This window comes from Equus quagga, chromosome 2 (assembly GCF_021613505.1).
Source record: "Equus quagga isolate Etosha38 chromosome 2, UCLA_HA_Equagga_1.0, whole genome shotgun sequence".
In the NCBI taxonomy this organism is placed as follows: Eukaryota; Metazoa; Chordata; class Mammalia; order Perissodactyla; family Equidae; genus Equus; species Equus quagga.
This window is the reverse complement of record NC_060268.1, coordinates 154,338,622-154,362,408: the sequence shown is the minus strand read 5'-3', so window position 1 is coordinate 154,362,408 and position 23,787 is coordinate 154,338,622. Positions and strand designations below refer to the sequence as shown.

The 23,787-nt window shown below is 38.2% G+C and overlaps 1 protein-coding gene across 1 annotated transcript in view; it reads left to right on the top strand.

The window, feature by feature from the left end:
• HPSE2 (heparanase 2 (inactive)) overlaps positions 1–23,787 on the top strand; it is a 603,312-nt gene that overhangs the window by 393,191 nt on the left and 186,334 nt on the right. Inside the window, exon 6 of the mRNA XM_046654138.1 lies at positions 216–263. Coding sequence (XP_046510094.1) covers positions 216–263 — 48 coding nt within the window. The remainder of the gene's footprint in view (positions 1–215; positions 264–23,787) is intronic.

Genomic DNA, 23,787 nt, shown 5'->3' with positions numbered 1-23,787 from the left:
GGATGTGTGGAGAGCTGAAAATACGATAACCTTCACCTTCTGAACAGTTTAACTTCCAATAGCTGTGGATAGGCCATGAATACGGCTGTGGACCCTCTCAGAAAGCATAGCTGCCCAGGGATTGGGCTGATCTATGACTCAGCTTATTTTATTTTAACCCTGAGGAGATGGTTTACTCTAAGTTACAATATCTGTGCTCTTTCTGTTCTTTACAGATTCATGAAGGTGGCAGGAAGCACAGTGGATGCAGTTACCTGGCAACAGTAGGTATCCACCCTTTTTGCTTTTACTTATTATCAGCTGCTATGAAATGAAAGATAATTAGTTGTCATGAAGTTTTTGGCTGACATTTAATAAGCTATTCTTCATCCTCCAAGAAAAAAAGTTAAAACTAACTGCAAAGCTGTTTTTATGACATATGCTGCATACAGTCTCATAGTAATATAATTTTGTTTTGTTGTTTCAAAACAAAAACAACAGTGACACATTTTGGAAATTTCAGCTATTATGTACACTTTTAAATTAATCTGTCATCAGTGAACAGGTAATGGGAAGTCTGAACACACTATCATTTCCCTATAAGCTTTTCCTTGGGAATAAATTTTCTTAAGAGAGCAAATAGTTTTAATTGCTCAATATATCATGTGAAAATAGAAACACTTCATTAAATTAATGGCAGTGGTCTAAATTAATGCCAAGAGAGTCACTAATGTGAAGCAAGTAAAAAAAACCCAAAGGGAATGAAGCAGTTTCAAGAGAGCATAAACTCCATCATTCCAGGAAGAAGCTTACAATGGCAGAGACCTGTTACCCTAAGAGTAGCTTGACTTATAAAGATAATTATCTGACATATAAATTTAAATTTTGTTTGTTTCCTTATGGCATTTGTACTGGAATGTCCAGTATCTCACAATGTCTCACCAGTTTTATATTGGAATCCTGCCCTTTCTTTTTATAAGAAATCTATCCCACAGCATCTTCCAAATCATCTCTCATCTAATGTGGTCATTACAGCTCAGACATGTACCCCCATTCTCGTAGCTGTCAACTCTGGCCATCTTTCTCAGCTACTCTAACCCTGCCTGCCAAGGGTATTTACTCCTCTTGTCTATCCTCCATTTTAAGTGGATCACAGTATCTCTTGGGATTCATGACAGTTGTTCAAGAAAGAGAAGTGGAGGAAATCTTTATTAAACATCCCAAAAGAGATTTGTTGGTTGTTGGCAATCAATAATTTCAATCATAATGGAAAATATTTTATTCTATGTTTATACTCTTAGTTTCTCTGAACAGCAAGTTCCAAATGTTTCCAAAGAAATTCCTTATCCACCTTCAATTTGTTTTTGTGAATGACGGATTGAGGAGGTCTGAAGATCTTGTCCTCTCTTACTTAAAACCCCTCAGTGCCTTCGCTTTGTACTTAGACAAAAGCCAAACTGTCTCCTCAGGCCTATAAGGCCCTTTGTGCTTGGTCTCTGCTAACTTCTTTTTTTTTTTTTAAAGATTTTTATTTTTCCTTTTTCTCCCCAAAGCCCCCTCGTACATAGTTGTATATTTTTAGCTGTGGGTCCTTCTAGTTGTGGCATGTGGAATGCCGCTTCAGCATGGCCTAAGGAGTGGTTCCATGTCCGCGCCCAGGATCTGAACCAGTGAAACCCTGGGCCGCCGAAGCAGAGCGCACGAACTTAACCACTCGGCCATGGGGCCAGCACCTCTGCTAACTTCTGACTGCATCTGGTGCCACTCTGGTGTCATTCTCTCCCAACACACTGGTGATCTTTTGGTTCTTAGAAGGGCCATGTGCATGTCTGCCTCAGGATCTTTGTACGTGTTATTCCCGCAGCCTGGAATGCTGTTCTCCCCAATTTTTGTGTGGCTGGCTCCTTCTCATCTTTTAAGACTCAGCTTACATGTCACCTCCCTCAAGAGGCCTTCCCTGATGATCCTATCTAAAACAGGTCCTCCATTTAATTCTCTTTCTTAGCTCTTTTTTTATAGTACTTATCATAGCTACAATTATTTTTTCCTCATAACTTCTTTCTGTAATTCATGTGTTTTTCTCTCTCACAAGAATAGCACTTATTCAATTCAACACGTATCTATTTAGGCAGCTGTTTATTGGGCATTTACTATGGGGGGAAATAACAACAGCAACAATAATAATATCACTGTGGCAGAAACTGTTGCAAACTTTTGTATACCTTACCATGTCTGATCCTCACAACAACCAAATGAGGTCAGGAGTATTTTTTCGGAGGGGGAAGATTAGCCTTGAGCTAACTACTGCCAATCCTCCTCTTTTTGCTGAGGAAGACTGGCCCTGAGCTAACATCCGTGCCCATCTTCCTCTGCTTTATATGTGGGATGACTACCACAGCATGGCTTTTGCCAAGTGGTGCCATGTCTGCACCCGGGATCCAAACCAGTGAACCCCAGGCCGCTGAGAGGCCGGACGTGCAAACTTAACCGCTGTGCCACCAGGCCAGCCCCAGGTCAGGAGTATTTCTATTTCTGGTTTTCTACAACTTAAAGGAAGTTGTAGAAAATCCAAAGATTACATAGGAAGTGGCAGATTTTGGACTTGAAGTTGGGTCTGTGTCCCTCCAAGGGCTATTCTCTTAACAATTACCGCTTTGATGACAAGACAATGGTCCTTTACTGAAAATATTACTTTCTAGTGGGGGAATTCAAATCCTTTTCAGTGTCCTCACCACAGGCTATCTGGATAATGTAGCATAAAGGCTGAAGCTTGAAGAATTTATAATGTTTGTAGGGAGAAATAATGAGCTCAGTGTACAAAACTTATTGGTAAGAATGTAAGGCTTGCTCAATTGTCATGGCTGACAGGGAGGAATCAGAGAAAGTTTTTCTTCCCTATCAAGCACTCTCCATAGCACAAATGGAATGAAGTAAGCACAGTATTTTTTTTTTTATAATGGAGAAATACATTTTTTATAACTACATTTTCTTTATTAGCTATTTTTAAAATATTGGCCATCTCTCAAGATAAATACCATGTGTTTGCAACTACTCTAAAAATACCCCCCAAAGCAGGCAAGGGGTTGTGTTTCTTATGGCTCCAGGATCAGCACTCATTTGAGGACAACAAGTAGCACCTAGAATTTACCATTTATCCCTTCCAGCCATAGTTTTCAGTCAAGAATTGAAATAATCATGGAACAATTCCAGGAAATCCTGGCCAGGAGGACTCAGTGAAAATTAAAGCCAAATGCCATGTTTCTCTAACCCTAGGAAATGCTGAGGTGAAAATTTCTTAAAAAATAAAAGAAATTAAGTCATTCTCAGAAAAAAAAGAGCTAACATAAAATTTGTCAATATTTACCCGGCAATTCAATACTGAGATGTTTAGCATGGAGCTTGAACAACCAGAACTCTGAATCTTAGGTGATAAATAAACAGATCTGTATAGTTAGACTATTTTTATTTGGAAGTTCATGCTTTTGGGTTTTGAGGACCAAGATACATGACTTAATGATTGATCCTGCCCACCAACCTATGCAGAAAATCCAGCAAGAGTTAGTGAGGTGAAGTTCCAATTACAGGAATGGTGGAATAGCTTATATCAGATATCAATGCTAAATCTGGACCAAAAAAAAATACGCATACACACACACACACTGGAGAGTGACCAAAAGGCAGCAAAAACCAGAGGAAGTTATTTAATACTTGAAAAAAGTGAATGGTACTGGTGAGATCTGTGGTTACTTAAGAATCCATGCAGTATGGGGTAGCTAGAACTCAAACAAAATATGTGGTCATATTGGTTCGAGGTGTCAGAAGGAGTGAGAAGTTAGAAATTTTGGAAAAAAGAAGCTGTGGGGGAAAACATAAAATATACATATAAACTTTCCTGAAATCTTTGCCTGAGCCCTGAAATGTGCATATTCAAGGGAGACTCCAAGGAGCCTGGTAGAAAACAACAGCTGGAAGCCTGAAAAAGTTGAACAGAGATTTCAGCTGCTGTCTATCACATGAAAGACAGAGATTAGAATTTGAATCCCGCAAATTTAGGGGAACTTGATAAACATCTTATGCTTTCTGGTGAAAACTAAAAGAGTTATACCTCAGGGATAGAATCTATGTTCCAAGACTAAGGATCTGCCCTAAGTCTAATGTATAACCAAAACAGACTCACCCTAATAAAGTGTCAACTGCAGCTGCCACAAGGGCAAGATGGTCAGCTGTTTATCCAAATGATGACTAATTTGTCTGCAGAAGCATTGGAGGACAGAAGATAATAGAACAACATCTTTAAAGAACTAAAGAGAAAAAAAGTCAAGCCAGAATTCTATATCTAGCAAAAATATCCTTTAAAAATGAAAGTAAAATAAAGATGTTTTTGATAAATGAAAGCCAATAGACCTGTGCTATAAGAAATACTAAAGGAAGTTCTTCTGACAGAAAGGCAGTAACATCAGAAGGAAACTTGGATCTCAAAAAATAATAAAACACGTTGGGAATGGTAAAATTGTAGATAAATATAAAAGACTATTTTTTCTTTTAATTTATTTAAAAAAACAGCTGACTCTGGGCCAGCCCCGGTGGCCTAGTGCTTAAGTTTAGCACACTCCGCTTCAACAGACCAAGTTTGGTTTCCAGGCATGGGCCTACACTGTTAGCAGCCATGCTGTGCTCATGGTGACCCACATACTAAAAAACAGAAGAAGATTGGCACAGGTATTAGCTCATGGCAAATCTTCCTTGGCAAAAAAAAATATATATATAAGTAAATAAAATAAAAAACAACTGACTCTATTGCAAAAATATAACATTATATCATGGGATTTTAAATGTATAGAGATGTAAAAATATATGTAATAATACCACAAAGGATGATGAAGGTAGGAGGCAGTAGATGGAATAACACTGTTGCAAGGTTCTTTTGTGTGAAGTAATATAATATTTACTCTAAAAAAGACTGTGATAAGTAAGGGTACAAATTGTATTCCTAGAATTAAGGTTGAAAATGGAACTAGGGTTGCTGACCTAGAGTAGAGAAGTTATCTTGGATTATCCAGTTAGACCCAATGTAATCATGAGAGTGGAAGAGGGAGGCAGAAAAAGGAGTCGGGAAAATTTAACTACAGAAGAGGAGGTCAGAGTGATGTGAAGATTTATAGAAGAGTTGAGTAACACTATCAATTAGCTTTACCTAATTGAACATTTGTAGACTACAATTGAACACACATTCTTTTCAAGTGAAAAGAGGGGTCAAAGGAAGGAAGATGTAACTATAGAAGAGGAAGTCAGAGTGATGTGATGTGAGAAGGGCTTGAAGTGTACCAAAGCCTGCCACTTGCTTTGAAATGCCTCAAAACATAAAATGGATCAATGGACGGATAGAGGGATAGATAGATCATAAACGTGTCATAGAGCAAGTATAGTATAATGTTAATTGTAGAACCTAGGTGGTGGATATATCGTTTTTACTATACAATTCTTTACTTTTATCAGTAAAAGCAGAAGCATTTGTCACAATTTTAGCCACTTCTTCTAATATTTGTTTCCATATTTCTCTACAAGAGTCTGATGCTGCTATTTCTTGATTTTTTCCCAATTCAAATATTATCTGTAATTTCCTACTATGGAAGATGTGAATTTAGCTTTCAGAACTCCCTAACTCTTCCCACACTGAAACGTACTTACCTTTCCCCATCCTCTGGTATTTTATGTCTTAAATATTCATTAGATCAGAATTCAGTGCTCACATTTTTATTATATGTAAATATGATTCATGGCAGAGAATGTGGTGTGCTATGATTACATTTTCTTTCTTTCACTACTTTTTGTTTTCCCTGGAGTTAATAACTGTCTCTTTTTCATTGCCTAGTTTCCTATTAATCTATTTCTAATTCATCCCTAAACACTGTACCTGAGGGGTAAATCTCCTCTCTGTGCAAACACCCCAGGTAGCCATCAGTTTCATCTTGTCCTGGAGATACTCTCTTGGAGCAGGGTCTCCTCTGGTCCCATCTGGACTAGTTGATCTCCATGCTTCCTGCACAGCTGTTGTCCTGGGAGCTCCCTTTACCATCATCCTGGGGATTCCTTCTGACTCTCTAATTTGTTGGATACATGCCTTTTTTTGAGGTTTCCTCTTTCATTTTGGTGGAACATTTTTTTGCAGGAACTTCCTGAGAAAAGATAAATGAGAGGTAAGCACGTTGAGAACTGTATTAGAGTTTGATTTATATTTTGGATGCATATAGATTTCCCTCAGATTTTGATGCTTTGGCTCCATTTGGTTCTAGCTTCCCTTGTAACTATTGAGAAATCCAATGCCTTTTCAATTTCCAATCCTTTTATTTGCCCTGTCTTTTCTCTCCGTACTTTTAAGATCTTCTCCTTGTCTCCAGCGATCCTTTATGTGGCTCTCATTTTATTCTGTTCACTAGGTGTGTGGTGGACCCTCTTAGTCTGAAATTCATGCCCTTCAGTTTAACGAAATTTTCCTGAATTTCTTTTCTTTGATAATTTCTTTCTTTTTATTTTTTGTGCTTTCTTTTTCCAGAACTTCTACTAGTCAGATATCAGAACTCCTCAAATAGTATTCTAATTTTTATATATTTTTCTCTTCCTTGTTTTTTCTTATTTTCTGATAAATCTACTTAATCATCTAAATTTTCTGTTGAAATTTTCATTTCTGTTATCACATTTCTAATATCCAAAAGCTCTTTTTATTCCTCAAAACTTCCTTTTTTATGGCTTCTTATAGCTTCTTTCCTTGTTTCTGGATGCAATATTTTCTATTTCTCTCTGAAGATATCAATTTTAGTTATGTTTCTTTATTTTGTTTCTTTTCTCTTCCCTGTCTCCTTTCTTCCTTCCTTTATTCCTTCTTTCCTTCCTTCCTTTCTCCAATAGTTTTCTTATAATTTCTGCATTAAACTTTTTTCCTCTGTGTCCTTCCCTTTTCGAACTCCCATTTTTTAATTTTGGCTTCTGTCTCTCACATTGTTTTCCTCAAATCTCCAATGATCCTTGGATCCCTTCTCCTATTTAAGAGAGAGGCATGACAAGCTGATTGGATGGTTTTCATTCATGGACATTTCTTCTCAACTAGTGCGGGTCTACGTAGGGTGATCTGACTAGGTTATTACATTAGGGGACTCCTGTCTTTATCTGTTGGTCTTTTCCCTTGGACAATTTAGTTTTTCCAGAGAAGAATCTTTCTTCTTCCAATTTGGAAGTATAAATCTGCGAGCATCCTCACCTCTGAGGAAAGGGGCTGGATAGCTCACTGTTTAGTATGTAGCCTTTTACATAGTCCTCTTGTTTTCAGTATGGTTACCTCCACCTCAACTATGCTTGGTGGCCCTGACTCTAGCCCAACCTCTAGTGTTTGGCTTTCTTGGAAATGGGGCAGTTTCTCAACTATATAGGGCAGTGGTTCTCCAACTTTTTTTGTCCCAGGACCCCTCCACTCTTGAAAAATATTGAGTGTCCTAAAAACTTGTGTTTATGTGGATCTATTTATAGATATTTACTGTATTAGAATTAAAACAGAAATTTTTAAAACATTTATTTATTTTTAAATAATAACCCCATTAAATTTTACCATAAATAATGTATTTTTATAAAAAGTGACTATATTTTCCAAAAAAACAAACACATTAGGAAGAAGAGTGGCATTTTATATTCTTGAAAATCTCTTTAACACCTAGCTTAATTGAAGATATGTGGATTCTCCTATCTTCTTCTATATTTCTATGGCAATATGTTGTTTCAGTTTAACAATACAAGGAAAGTTTGCCCTCACAGAGGTATGTAGCTGGAGAAGGGAGGAGGAGTGTTTTAATAGCCTTTTTTCAGATCATTGTGGCTAATCTCGTATACTATACAAAAATTCACCAAGTGATCGTTTCTTAAAGATTAGTTGCAATGTCGAATATGAAGCTGTATCAGTGAACTTTTATACTCTGATGCCTTAAAATCTGTTGTCTTGTGTTTTGAACGTATCTTTTACCCACAAATGATTTTATATCATGCATTAACCATTTGCAAAATATTGTTCTGTTGAGTTGTGGGTTATGCAAATCTTCCAAGTGTTGACACATTTTGTTACAAAACATCAAAAAAAGCACATTTATTATTATCACCACAGACCTAATCAGTAAAGTCTTTAAGTTTGGGAAGCCGACAAGCTCGTGGTGGCAGATACAGATAGTCTAAAATTCTAATTTTCACTGAACAGTTCAAAATGTGTAATCAGCAACAAGTTATATCAATTGTTTTCCTTGAAGTGACAGGCTTACTTTGTTCATTTTTGAGAAAAATGTTTTCCAAATACCCTAGTCTGAATAACCATAATTTGTCTGTCAGTCATTCTTTCTTTCAAGTAAAAATGTTGCTCCACGAAAAAAACAACCAATTCAGTTTGCAACTCAAACAATCATACAAGTGTTTGTCCTCAAGACAACCATCATACTTTGCTGTGGAGGTGAAGTCTTTTGTGTGTATTTCTCATTTAGTCATACAAAATATTTTTACACATGCATACTCGGGAGTTAAAATGTAGTAATATTAATCATTTTTATTACCTTATCAAGGGAATTCTTAAGTTAAACTGGCATTTTTGCCTTATTGCAAATATGTGACAATGACCACCAGTACAGTTTGATGCTCCTGACTTGACTTATGCTAAGCTGCCAGTAGTTTTACCCACTGTTGCTTTATACCATCAGTCCAGATGTCAACATAGTTTTTCCAGTACCAACCATGACAGTCAAGTGTATGTATTTCATCACCATTTGTACTTAGTACCAATACACCAAGTGTATTTTAGTGCCATTTGCATAAAAGAAGATCTTTATCAATGATTAGTTGATGTTGGTATTAGATGAATACAAGAAAAAAAGCTACACCTGTAGACTTATCCAGATATTAATATCCTGAGATTTATTAATACAGCTTTGTTTTCATGTTTGCAGCTAGATCTTTAATTTAAAAAGTCACTCTATTGTTGAGAAGGGGTGCTGGGGTGATTTCTTTTACTGACTTGTTATGCAGCAGGCATTCAGTAGTGTCAGCTGTACGAGGCTCTATCATTCTCTCAGCTGCCTTGTACACCTTTCTAGCCAATGCAGTATGACAACCTACTCTGTAAGATGCTTTTCTAAATTTAAAATTTATAAAACTCTTCAAAGTAATTTTAAAATGTTATCATAAAACAAGATAACAAAGTGTTCTTATTTCCATATAGGCATAAGAAAAACGTTGGAATTTCAAAAGAACTTATTGGACGGTTATGGGGTTACACAAATTATAGCTGTATATGTATAATAGAAAATAGTGTGTAAGAACACAGTAGAAGTATTGAGAATAAACTGAGTTAACCTTTGAAAAGATACACATTTATACCCCAAAACCATACCTTAGAAAAGTCTAGGAAACAAATATATTCAAATATACATTCCATTAATTGTCAGAGCAATAACATTGTCACATGTCATATAGACTATGGAAAACCTCTACTGTACACTTGTGAGATAGTGACAGTGAAAATGGCAAATAACTGTCTTAGTTTAGTGTTATTATGAAAATAGTTTTGATCTCATGGAGGCCTGAAAGGGCCTTGGGAGACCCTCAGGAGTCCCTGGACCACAGTCTAATAATCACTGATGCAGAGTGAGGGTAGTGATCTGAGGTCTAGCTGCTTCCCAATTCTCCTGTTTCAGCCCACCTATCCCCCCTTTCTCAAAGCCGCCTGATGCTTCCAGCTCCTGAGACTTTCTGGGTTCCACAGCCAAAAGCTTTTAGGCTTCACTAAAAGAATGCACAGGTGGAGAATTCAGCCTCCCCTGGTCAGCTAAGTCAGTTACCACCCTTCCTTCTGTTCTCTAATATCAACATTTTACTGTGGTGTTTTCCTGTCCTATTCTCTTAGATCTTGTAGGTTAGTGCCTTTTTTTTTTTTTTTTGGTCCTATTACTGTTGTTTTAGTGGGGCTTGGGGAGGGAGCTTAGTAAATGCCTATTTTTAAACCACCATATTTAACCTGAAATCCTGCTGTCTGCTTTTTTGTTCCTCTAGGACTATTTTTAATAAGACAAAGTTTAAAAATTAATTTCTAAAAAAGTATGAAAGCCATTTTTAATGTTTATCAAGTTAGGCAAACCCAGGTGTTCCCAATGCCTGGCCCCATCAGAGACCAACAGAATAAAAATCATCTATGGCTATGTGGTCCAGATATGAGGTTTTTTTTCTTTTGGAGGTTATGATAGATTACAACATTGTGAAATTTCAGTTATACATTACTATTTGTCAGTCACCTTATAGGTGCTCATCCTTTGTGCCCACCCTCCACCCCTCCACCCCTCCACCCCTCCACCCCTCTACCCCCGGTAACCACCAAATCGTTTTCTTTGTTCATGTGTTTGTTTGCCTTCCACATATGAGTGAAATCATACAGTGTTTGTCTTTCTCTATCTGGCTTATTTTGCTTAATACCTTCAAGGTCCATCCATGTTGTTGGGAGTGGGGCAATTTTGTCTTTTTATGGCTGAGTAGTATTCCATTGTATATATATATACACCATTTCCAATCATCCAATCATCAGTCAATGGGCACTTAGGTTGCTTCCGTGTCCTGGCTATTGTGAATAATGCTGCAATGAACATAGCAGTGCATAAGTCTCTTTAAATTGCTGATTTCAAGTTCTTTGGATAGATACCCAGTCGTGGGATAGCTGGGTAGTATGGTATTTCTATTTTTAGCTTTTTGAGAAATCGTCATACTGTTTTCCATAGAGGCTGCACCAGTTTGCATTCCCACCAGCAGTGTATGAGGGCTCCATTTTCTCCACAACTTCTCCGACATTTGTTATTTTTCAGACATGAGTATTTTTAAGTAATTCCTTAGGTGATTCTGACGTTTAGTGAGGGTGGAGAACTACTACCCTGGAGACTTCTGACTGAGCATCAGTAGCCCCTGGGCACTTACGCTCCAGAGAGCACACTTAACTTGTATGGCTTCTAGACCAGCCCAGCAGCATCACCTGGGAACTTGTTAGAAATGCAAATTCTCCAGTCTTGCCCCAGACTCACTGAATCACCACCCAACAATCCGTGTTCTGACACACCCTACAGGTGATTCTGATGCAGTCTAAAGCTGGAGAACCACTGCCACAGAAGATGACTGCCTGGATCTGATTTCAAAGAATACATTTGTCACCAGACTTTTTGGCATAAAACTTTCTTCAGTAGCTTCTTTTCTGACATGGATGGGGGAAAATATATAAGAAAAATTGTCCCAGGAATTGGCCTTTAGTAAATTCCTGCCCCTTGTAGTCAGAGTCATAGCTTCAAGTCATCTCATTTTCAGTAAGTCTTTCTCTTATATAGAAGTCAGCACTTTTCTTTCTTTGGTCTTAGTCCGCACTTAGGTACATCATTCCTCACTTCTGCTGTTGCAGAAAGACAAAATATGGTGGGATATTACAGCTGTAGCCTTGAAAAGATCAATTTTAAGAAATCAATTTTATAATTTAGATCTTGCGCTACGTTTAAAAGCATAAAATGAACATTTTTTAAAAGTCATTGCAAGAGCAACTAGGGATTTGCCCACAATATAACTAAGTGTGAGCGAAATGACTCTGAGAATAGCATCTATTGGAAATTCATGAACATTTTCAGGGGTAATGGAACATTAGAATGACTTGTTAAGCAAAGATTCTGCTTAAAAGGAAAAGCTGAGGGAATCCATCACATCGATACTCAATTTTATAGAAAAGAGAGCTAACAAAATGTGGACCCTACTTAGAAAAAAATTGGGAGAAAGATATAACAATGTGAGTGATTCACAAGAGTGCTAAAACTTATTTAAAACTATTTTGGAAGCAAAGTACCTAAAGAGCTGTGCATTATGGTTTGGTAGAAAGAACAAAGGCTTTGAAGTCGAACATGCCTGGACAGGATATCTCTGACGCTTGGTAGGTTTATGGCCTTGGGGAGAAAGTAAATCCTTCAGAGCTCAGTCTTCCCGTCTATACGATGGGATTAATGCGCACCTCACAGAACTGTGGTGAAGACTAAATGAAATCATGCATGAAAAGCATTGCACAGTACACACAATATATCGAGCCCTCACAAAATGTAAGTTCCCTTCTTCCTTCTCCTTCTATCTTTCTATGATCCCTCTCAATCTCTGTATTTGTGAAAGTGCCTCACTATAGAATATACAGGCGTTATCACAGATTCTATTACTGAGCATTTGTATAGCACTCTGCAGATGCTTCAGTACTTTTGCTTATGGTGTTTTCAACCAAAGGAGGAAACTGCATGGTTCTGTGGGGTAACTCTGTCATATTTTATTTATTAAATCATTCAAAAGATATTTATTGAGCATCTATGATGTTTGGGCACTGTGCTAGATGTTATAGATAGATGAGGGAGAAAAAAGAGACAAGATCCTCCCCCCTGGGAACGTTCATGGGCTTTAGTTAGCTGGGAGTTTACCCCTGTAGTGATCACTTTGGTAAGCTGTGCTTAGTCTCCTTCTTCCAGAAGAGAAAGTAGAAAGGGAGAGGTGCTCCTGGTGGAGGAAGTAAGGACTATATTAGGAAGTAAATCCCTGTGGGCCCCAGAGAGATCTATGCCTAGACAAATGCCTGCTGCAGAGGATTTAAAAAGGAAAGGATAAGGAAGGAGGGAGCCATAAATGACACATGGAGGTTGGCTGCAAAAAAATTGGAGAAAAAGGAAGAGAGAACTTTCTAAAAGCTAGTTGAAGAATCAGAGAGCTCTTTGTTTTAAGAAAGAGAAGACTATACACACACACCTATATATGTATTTTATTTTTAATTAAGTATTTTCTGGAGTCAAACTATGTGCCAAATTCTTTACAGAAGTGATCCAGAGCATGGGTTTTCCTGTCTAACAGACTGAATTCAAGTCCTTATTGCGTATGGTCTGTGTGACCTTGAGCAAGTCGCTCAGTACCTCATTGAGCCTCAATGCCTTCTTTCGTAAATTAGGCATAATAATACCTGTGATCCGGGTGGTAGGCTCCTTACCATTGGCCCAGGGTGGGGGGTACTTGTAGCTTTCCTCTCAGCCTAATTCCGGAAGGCTGTGTAGTCTCCATTAAATCCCCAAATCACTTTTTCTATCTTTTTGCCAGTGTTACTGCACAAAAATAGGGTTTCCTTACTGGATGCACATTTTAAAAAGCCAATTATTACAGCACCAGCTTTTGGGAAGATAAATCAGCTTTATTGCTAGAGCAATCTGTAAGGAGACAGGAGGCATCAGCTCTCAGATCTGTCTCCCTGATCCAGGGCTTGGGGCAAAATTTATGGGATGAAGGGCAGGGCAGTCTGAAGTGTGAAGATAGCTGATTGTAGGTAAGGAGAAGTGAGGTAATTGATGATCTGCACAAGCATAGTCAAGCTTCCTGGCTCTCCATAGGATGCATGTTCACAAAATAGTGGTGTTAGCATGATCTGAGGGTAGAGTTTTCAGCCCTTTGACATCAAAAGGGTCACTTATCAGGCATTTGCTCAGGCCCACTTCATGGGTTGGTGGTCTCAACTGGCCTGAACTGGACAAGGGGTCTCAGTTCCTGAAAAGTTACTCTTAATTACTCTGTTGATAAGATGAGGTTAGTTGAACTGCTCCTAGTGTTGTCCTGTCTCAATCACCCTGGAGCCCACCCAGAGAGGTGCCATTTGGTTGTATCTATCCATCCTGTAACATCATGGGAAGTCAAAGGGTCTAGGTGCCAGCTTAGACTTGAAATTCCTGACCCTCACTTTCTTTATTCCTCCATAAAACAAGTGTTACGCTAGTCTGTAGTCAGACTGTCTGGTTTTGAATTCTGGCTCTAATGCTTTTTATCTTTTACAAGTCATTTAACTGCACTGAGTCTTAGTTTTTGCATCTGTAAAGTAGGTATTCCTTTATTCAGAAAATATTTGTGGAGTGTCTGCTCTGTGCTAAGCACTGTTCCAGGCACTTGGGATAGATTAGTGAACAAAACAGACAAAAATGCCTGCCCTTGTGGAACGTACATTCTGGGAGAGAGTGGGTGTTGGTGGGAAGAGAGAAGGGTAAGTAGAAGACAATAAACAGGGGCTGGCCTGGTGGCACAGCAGTTAAGTGTGCACATTCTGCTTTGGTGGCCCTGGGTTCACCGGTTCGGATCCCAGGTGTGGATATGGCACCACTTGTCAAGCCATGCTGTGGCAGGCATCCCACATATAAAAAAGTAGAGGAAGATGGACATGGATGTTAGCTCAGGGCCAGTCTTCCTCAGCAAAAAGAGGAGGATTGGCAGCCAATGTTAGCTCAGGGCTAATCATCCTCAAAAAAAAAGACAATAAATAGTAAATATAATAAGAAAATTATGTAGTATGTTAGAAGATCAAAAGTTGGAATAGGGACCGGCCCGGTGGTGCAGCGGTTAAATTCGCACGTTCCGCTTCTTGGCGGCCAGGGGTTCGCAGGTTCGGATCCCGGGTGTGGACATGGCACCACTTGGCACGCCATGCTGTGGTAAGCGTCCCACATATAAAGTAGAGGAAGATGGGCACAGAATAAAGGAAGTGCTGAAGGGAGGAGGGCAGACTGCAGTATTAAATAGAGTGATCTTTGAGAAGGTGAGAATTGAGCAAAGATGTGAAAGAGGTGAGGGAGTTAACTAAGCAGGTACCCTGAGGAAGTGTGTTCTAAGCAGAGGAAGCAGTTAGATCCAAGGTTCCAAGATAGAGGGGAGTCTTAGGTGTCTTAGCTCCCACCATGTAGCATTGTTGTGAGGATAAATAAGATGATGCATATAAAGCATCTAGCATAGTACTTATAATCATGAGTGTTTAATAAGTTTGGGTTATGATTATTAATTATCATTTTTATGGAAGTCACATTTCTAAATGTTCACTATGTTGTAGAATCTTTCAAAATGACCCACAGAGCCTATATTGAATATTGTGGTACCTCTTTGAAAATGCTATTTTCCTCCATACATATTCTTGACTTTTATACATACTACTTTGAGATGAAAAAATATATTCACTGTCTCTCAATAATTTCTTTCCATGGCAAGAGTCATGAAAAAGGTGTAAACTGTGTTACATTAAAATTTTTATGAAGCTAAATGGGAGATGTGACCACTCTTCCCATATCTTCAGCTGCTTTATTAATCTCTCAGTCATTGGTATCTGAAAGGCTGCTACAGTCAAAGCACAGACTCTTTCTTTCCAGTATTCCCAACCAATATAACCATTTTTTTCCATGTCTCTTTTAATTTTAGAAGAAAAGAGTGGGAGATTTTGTGTTATTAGAATTCTATTTTGGCTGTCTCAAACTGCAAGTCCTCAGAGGAATTGAAGCTCTGTATACATAGTTAGTGTTTTGTGTATGTGTATTAGCGTATTATGTGCGTTGAGGATGATGAAAATAAAAGGGAAGAACACTAAGTGAAAGCCTTCCACGTGCCAAATATTATTGTAGCTGCTTTATATATAATGTTAACCCTTGAAAGACCTGATGACCTTGCTGCTCAAAGTGGGGTCCAGATCAGCAGGATCAGCGTTGCCTGAGAGTGGTTAGAAATGTAGACTCTTGAGCCCCACCCCAGTTGCTAAGTTGGAATCTACCCGCTAATAAGATTTCCCCAGGTGTTTCATATGCACATTAAAGTCTGAGAAGTACTGCCCTGACAAGACAAATATCATTAACACCATCTTCCTCAGATGAGGAAAGTAAGCTTCAGAGAGAGTATCAACTTGTCTTAAGTAGTCACAGCTAGTAAATGGTGGTCCAGAATTTAACTGAGAAGTTAAATTTCTTTCTTCACAGAGAAGAGTCCACACTCATTCTACTACACTATGTCTTTCACTAGTTCTTTTTGATACATATATTTCATAATCTATTTTATAGAGAAAAAATAGGTCAGCTTCCACTTGAATGTACTTTGAAAGCATTTGCCCAGACAGGCTGAGTATAAACACCTGGTCCAAAGAGGTGGGCCTAGAAGATGATAATTGAGTTCGTGTGTGGTTGTGGGGGATGAGTCACATGCGACCCTGCTCTGCTGAGGTGACCTGACTTTCTGTTGAGTTAGGGAACCCAAGTGTAATTGTTGGCAGGATTCTCCCCAGATTCTACTCTGATGAGGAGAAGACAAGAGCGAATGGGGAAAGGCAGCCCATGGCCTCAGGAGATGAACAATCTGGCGTACAAGTCAGGGAATATCTTTTTTTATGAGCAAGGAGATATTTTTATGGTTTGCCTTGAGTGAATAGCCTCTGTTCTTGGGAAAACAGACTGGGAACAGCTGGACCACACTTTGGATCAGTTGCCACAACAACTTGATACATTTGTCTCTGGTGTCATTTGATCCCTTTGAGAGCTGTATTACCTCAGGGTAGATGTTTGACTTTCAGGCTTCCTTTCTGCAGTGAGCATGTTTGTTTGATTGTATTCCTCAGATTACGTGCAGTGTTGATTATATTCATTTGGGAGTTCGGATTCTAGGATTACAGAACATGGCAACCTCACAGGAGACTGGATCCCAGCATCTCGTAGAACCATCCTTATGTTTACTACTCTGATTTCCAGGGATAAACCATGCCTGATAGCATCTGGGAAAATCATACTGATATTCAAAGTCATCCCCAATTTTCAATTTCTGGTACTATATTCCACTTTCTCATCTCAGGTGATCTTTGTAAGCAACACTTTTCAAACTTGATCTCAGTACAAAAATTATGTTATTATTATTTAGTATTTACCAGTTTCTTAGAAAAATTAAGAGACAGCATGTAAGATTTGCAAAGTAAAATTGAATGCACTTGTGTAATTTCAAGAGCAGCTTAAATCTTTCCTCTTAAGAAGCTTAGAAATGACTAGTCTCTTGATGACAAACTGAGAGCCCAGCTACTGTCATATGAGAAAGGACTGAGTGCTCTGCATGAATCACTTACCCTGACAGACATTTGTTCTCCTTAGGAAAAGTGGCTGCTTTCTCCTCTCTTTGATAAGAAACGGTCAAGCACTCTTATCCCAGCTCCCAAATTTATGGCAGCTGAAACTAGAGGTCCTGATAAACTTATATTACCGCATCTGTGCCCACCATCACCACCTTCTGTGAAAGTCATAGTTAGGCTCCTTTCTAAGGAACAAAATCTCCCGAGAGAGTTTAGGAAAGCAAAGAGAAAAAAAAGTAATGTCGATAGAAGCTATGGAGGATAGTTTTGAGCATGTGCAGGATGTAATTTCATTATTGTCTAGGGTTACATGGCTGTTTCTGGGATGAGAGAGTTTCCTAAACAGAATATTGTTATTAGAAAACTGTGGTTTTCAGCTGGTATTTTGGTGCAGAGAAGGAGAGCTGTTTCCTGTCATTTTTTCCCTTTCTTTCTCTCTTCCCACTTCATTTCGTTGAAAAAAAAAAAAAAGGAAATAAAGTTAAGGGTAACAAAATCACCACCACCAACAAACACTTCTGTTAAAATTCTAAACTTGGCCTATAGGAGTAAAGGAATTAAAATTTTCTGTAATTTTTAAAAATTCATTTACATTGCGTGCAGCTAGTATAGTTTTTGCAATGCTTGTTCAACTTTTACCTAAGATACTTTAACGTGAATCACATGAAAAATGTGACTGAACATTATGAGCACTTTAACATTTGCATTTCCTGTTCTGTGTGGATAATTTTGTAAATGATGGGTTAGCCTGACAGGCTGGGAGGTGGACAAAGAGGGAGTTGGCCAGCTGGGTTTGGAAAATGCTCTTCCTTTTAGGATATTTGGCATGCCCTGAGTGAAGAGATGGTGATTTCCCTGTGGCATGGGGGACATTTTTTATTTCATGAAGAGTCAAGTTTTGCCATAAGGAGAGCATAAAGCTTCCCTTCCAGACAGGGCAAAATCAATAGCATTGCCTGCAGCAGCAATCTTTCAGTGCTTGGGGAAACCAGCGGACCCAGCCTAGTGAGTGGGTAGGCTACAGCCTTGCAGGACTTGAAGTCCCAGGAAACACCTCCAGGTCAAAAGAGATTTTCCAGGTCCTCATCCACTTACTGCAGGAGCCAGATCTCCAGTGCTACTTCTTTGGGTTTAAGGCACTTTTTAGGATCATCAATCCTTTTACAATTCTGATGAAAACTATTGATTTTCTTTAGAAAAACACATATGAGTATGTGCAGAAATACACACACACACACACACACACACATAATTTTACATAAGATTTCAAGCTTTTTATGAATCCCCTGGAGTCCATTCATGACCTCATAAGGAATCCAAGGACCCCATGTTAAGAACTAGGTTTAAGCATCAGTTCCTCTTGCCCTCACGCCACGCTACTAACTCCTGAACCTCCAAGCTCTTTTTTTTTTTAACTTTTTATTGAGATTATGATAGTTTACAAACTTGCGAAATTTCAGTTGTACATTATTGTTTGTCTGTCATGTTGTAGGTGCACCACTTCACCCTTTGTGCCCACTCCCCAGCCCCTCTTTCCCCTGGTAACCACTAATCTGTTATCTTTGTCTCCATGTTTAACTTCCACATATGAGTGGAGTCATACAGAGATGTCTTTCTCTATCTGGCTTATTTCACTTAACATAATATCCTCACAGTCCATCCATGTTGTTGTGAATGAGACAATTTTATCCTTTTTTATGGCTGAGTAGTATTCCATTGTATATATATACACCATATCTTCTTTATCCAATCATCAGTTGATGGGCACTTAGGTTGCTTCCACCTCTTGGCTATTGTAAATAATGCTGCAATGAACATAGGGGTGCATGGGACTTTTGGAATTGCTGATTTCAAGTTTTTTGGATAGATACCCAGTAGTGGGGTGGCTCGGTCATATGGTATTTCTATTTTTAAATTTTTGAGAAATCTGCATAATGTTTTCCATAGTGGCTGCACCGGTTTGAATTCCTGCCAGCCATGTATGAGGGTTCCTTTTTCTCTACAACCTCTCCAACATTTGTTACTTTTTGTTTTGGTTATTTTTGCCATTCTGATGGGTATAAAGTGATATCTTAGTGTAGTTTTGATTTGCATTTCCCTGATGATCAGTGATGATGAGCATCTTTTCATGTGCCTATTGGCCATCCGTATATCTTCTTTGAAGAAATGTCTGTTCATGTCCCCTGCCCATTTTTTGATCAGGTTGTTTGATTTTTTGTTGTTGAGTTGTGTGAGTTCTTTATATAGTATGGAGATTAATCCTTTGTAGGATATATGACCTGCAAATATTTTTTCCCAATTGGTGGGTTGTTTTTTTTGTTTCAATCCTGTTTTCCCTTGCCTTGGAGAAGCTCTTTAATCTGATGAAGTCCCATTTGTTTATTCTTTCTATTGTTTCCCTTGTCTAAGAAGACATAGTATCTGAAAAGATCCTTTTGATAGTGATGTCAAATAGTGTACTGCCTATATTTTCTTCTAGAAGCCTTATGGTTTCAGGTTTTACCTTTAGGTCTTTGATCCATTTTGAGTTTATTTTTGTGAATGGTGAAAAAGAATGGTTAATTTTCATTCTTTCACACGTGGCTGTCCGGTTTTCCAAGCACCATTTGTTGAAGAGACTTTCTTTTCTCCATTGTATGCCCTCAGCTCCTTTGTCAAAGATAAGCTGTCCATAGATGTGAGGTTTTATTTCTGGGCTTTCAATTCTGCTCCATTGATCTGTGCACCTGTTTTTGTACCAGTACCATGCTGTTTTGATTACTGTAGCTTTGTAGTATGTTTTGAAGTCAGGGATTGTGATGCCTCCAGCTTTGTTCTTTTTTCTCAGGATTGTTTTAGCAATTCAGGGTCTTTTGTTGCCCCATATGAATTTTAGGATTCTTTGTTCTAATTCTGTAAAGAATGTCATTGGGATTCTGATTGGGATTGCTTTGAATCTGTGTATTGCTTTAGGTATTATGGACATTTTAACTATGTTTATTCTTCCAGTCCGTGTGCATGGAATGTCTTTCCATCTCTTTATGTTGTCATCAATTTCTTTTAGGAAAGTCTTGTAGTTTCATTGTATAGGTGTTTCACTTCCCTGGATAAATTTACCCCAAGATATTTTATTCTTTTTGTTGCAGTTGTGAATAGGATTGTATTCTTGAGTTCTTTTTCTGCTGGTTCGTTGTTAGAGTATAGAAATGCTGGTGATTTATGTAAGTTGATTTTATACCCTGCAACTTTGCTGTAGTTGTTGATAATTTCTAATAGTTTTCCAATGGATTCTTCAGGGTTTTCTATATATAAGATCATATCAACTGCAAACAGCAAGAGTTTCACTTCTTCATTGCCTGTTTGGATTCCTTTTATTTCTTTTTCCTGCCTAATTGCTCTGGCCAAAACCTCCAGTACTATGTTGAATAAGAGTGGTTAAGAGTGGACACCCTTGTCTTGTTCCTGTTCTCAGAGGGATGGCTTTCAGTTTTTGCCCATTGAGTATGATGTTGGCTGTGGGTTTGTCATATATGGCCTTTATTATGTTAAGATACTGTCCTTCTATACCCATTTTATTGAGAGTTTTTTTTTTTATCATAAATGGCTGTTGGATCTTGTCAAATGCTTTCTATGCATCTATTGAGATGATCATGTGGTTTTTGTTTCTCATTTTGTTAATGTGGTGTATCACGTTGATTGACTTACAGATGTTGAATCATCTCTATGTCTCTGGTATAAATCCCACTTGGTCATGGTGTTTGATCTTTTTAATGTATTGATGTATTCGGTTTGCCAGAATTTTGTTGAGGATTTTTGCATCTATGTTCATCAGTGATATTGGCCTGTAGTTTTCCTTCTTTGTGTTGTCCTTGTCTGGTTTTGAGATCAGGGTGATGTTGGCTTCATAGAATGTGTTAGGAAATGCTCTATCTTCCTCAATTTTCTGGAATAGTTTGAGAACTATAGGTATTAAATCTTCTTTGAATGTTTGGTAGAATTCTCCAGAGAAGCTGTCTGGTCCTGGACTTTTATTTTTGTGGTGGTTTTGATTAGTGTTTCAATTTCTTTGCTTGTGATTGGTTTATTCAGATTCTCTATTTCTTCCTGATTCAGTTTTGGGAGGTTGTAAGAGTCTAAGAATTTATCCGTTTCTTCTAGGTTGTCCAATTTGTTGGCATATAGTTTTTCATAGCATTCTCTTATAATCTTTTGTATTTCTGTGGTATCCAATGTGTTTCTCCTCTTTCATTTCTAATTTTATTTATTTGAGTCTTCTCTCTTTTTTTCTTAGTGAGCCTGGCTAAGGGTTTGTCGATTTTGTTTATTTGCTCAAAGAACCAGCTCTTTGTTACATTGATCCTTTCTACTGTCTTTTTTGTTTCAATTTCATTTATTTCTGCTCTAATTTTTATCATTTCCCTCCTTCTACTGACTTTTGGCTTTGTTTGTTCTTCTTTTTCTAATTCCGTTAGGTGCAGTTTGAGGTTGCTTATCTGAGATTTTTCTTGTTTATTGACGTGAGCCTGTATTGCAATGAATTTCCCTCTTAGGACCGCTTTTTCTGCATCCCAAATGAGTTGGTATGGCATGTTTTCATTTTCAATTGTCTCCAGATAATATTTGATTTCTCCTTTAATTTCTTCAATGATCCATTGGTTGTTCAGTAGCATATTGTTTAATCTCCACATTTTTGCCCCTTTCCCAGCTTTATTCTTGTAGTTGATTTCTAGTTTCATAGCATTATGGTCGGAAAAGATGCTTGATATTATTTTAATCCTCTTGAATTTGTTGAGGCTTGCTTTGTTTCCCAACATGTGATCTATCCTTTAGAATGTTCCATGCACATTTGAGAAGAATGTGTAACCTGCTGGTTTTGGATGGAGTGTTCTATATATATCTATTAAGTCCATCTGGTCTAGTTTTTCATTTAATTCTATAATTTCCTTGTTGACTTTCTGTCTAGATGATCTATCCATTGATGTTAGTGGAGTGTTGAGGTCCCCTACTATTATTGTATTGTTGTTGATATCTCCTTTTAGTTTTGTTAATAGTTGATTTATGTACTTTGGTGTTCCTGTGTTGGGTGCATATATATTTATAAGTGTTATGTCTTCTTGGTGGAGTATCCCTTTTATCATTATAAACTGCCCCTCTTTCTCTCTCTTTACCTGTTTTGCTTTACTTTGTCTGATATAAGTATGGTGATACCTGCTTTCTTACGTTCCTTATTAGCTTGGAGTATCGTCTTCCCTCCCTTCACTCTGAGTCTGTGTTTGTCTTTGGGGCTGAGGTGTGTTTCCTGGAGGCAGCATATTGTTGGGTCTTGTTCTTTAATCCATCCTGCCACTGTGTGTCTTTTGATTAGAGTTCAATCCATTTACATTTAGAGTGATTATTGAAATGTGGGGGCCTAATGCTGCCATTTTATCACTCGTTTTCCTGTTCTCCTGCATTTCCTTTGTTTCTTGTCCCATGATTTTTGGACTACCAATTCAGATAGGTAGTTTTCTATATTGGCTTTCTTCTTATTTGTAATTTGTGTCTCTATTCCTGTTATTTGTTTAGTGGTTACCATGTGGTTTGTATAAAACATCTCATAGATGAGATAGTCCATTTTCTGATAGCCTCTTATTTCCTTAGATTAAGCCGTTCCATCCCTTTCCTCTTCCCCTTCTAGGTTGTTATTGTGAGAACTTTTTTTCCCCTTCCTTCTATGTTGTGAGTTTGTGGTTAAAATGACAAGATTATATTTATTCTTGGTGTTTCCTTTCCTTTTATCTTTAATGTTATACTTAGCATTTGCTAACCTGTTCTGATGGAGAGCTGCAATTTTCTGATTTTTGTCTTTCTACTGATCTCCTTTGCTTTGGGTTTTCTAACCCCTTTCCTTTTTTTTTCAGGTATGAGGGTCTTCCCGAGCATTTCTCTTAAGGAGGGATGTTGTGGCAATTAACTCCCTTAACTTTTGTTTATCTGGGAAAGTTTTTATTTCTCCATCATATTTGAAGGATATTTTCACTGGATAGAGTATTCTTGGCTGCAAGTTTTTTTTTTTTTTCCTTTTTCTCCCCAAAGCCCCCCAGTACATAGTTGTATATTTCTCGTTGTGGGTTCTTCTAGTTGTGGTATGTGGGACGCTGCCTCAGCGTGGTTTGATGAGCAGTGCCATGTCCGCGCCCAGGATTCAAACCAACAAAACACTGGGACACCTGCAGCGGAGCGCGCGAACTTAACCACTCGGCCACGGGGCCAGCCCCCCTTGGCTGCAAGTTTTTGTCCTTCAGAATTTTGAATATATCATTCCACTCTTTTCTAGCCCATAAGTTATCTGCTGAGAAATCTGCTGACAGCCTCATGTGGGTTCCTTTGTAGTTTATTTTCTCCTTCCTTGCTGCCCTTAATATTTTCTCTCTGTTGTTGACTTTTGCAAGCTTCATTACTATATGCCTTGGGGTTGGTCTTTTTACATTGATAAGGTTTTGAGATCTATTAGCTTCTGTCACATGGAGTTCCATCTCTCTCCCCAGGTTTGGGAAGTTCTCATCCCTTATTTCTTTGAACAGGCTTTCTGCCCCCTTCTCCTTCTCTTCTCCTTCTGGGATACCTAACTGAGTCGGATATTTCTCAGAGAGTTTCTTCATTTCCCTTTAGTCTTAGTTCTCTCTCCTCCTCTATCTGAAGTATTTCTATATTCCTATCCTCCAAATTGCTAATTCTGTCTTCCCTATTAGCAACCCTACGGTTCAGAGAGTCCAGATTTTTCTTAATCTCCTCCATTGTATTCTTCATCTCCAACATTTCTGATTGGTTCTTCTCTATAGTATCAAGCTCTTTTGTGATGTAGCTCCTGAACTCATTGAGTT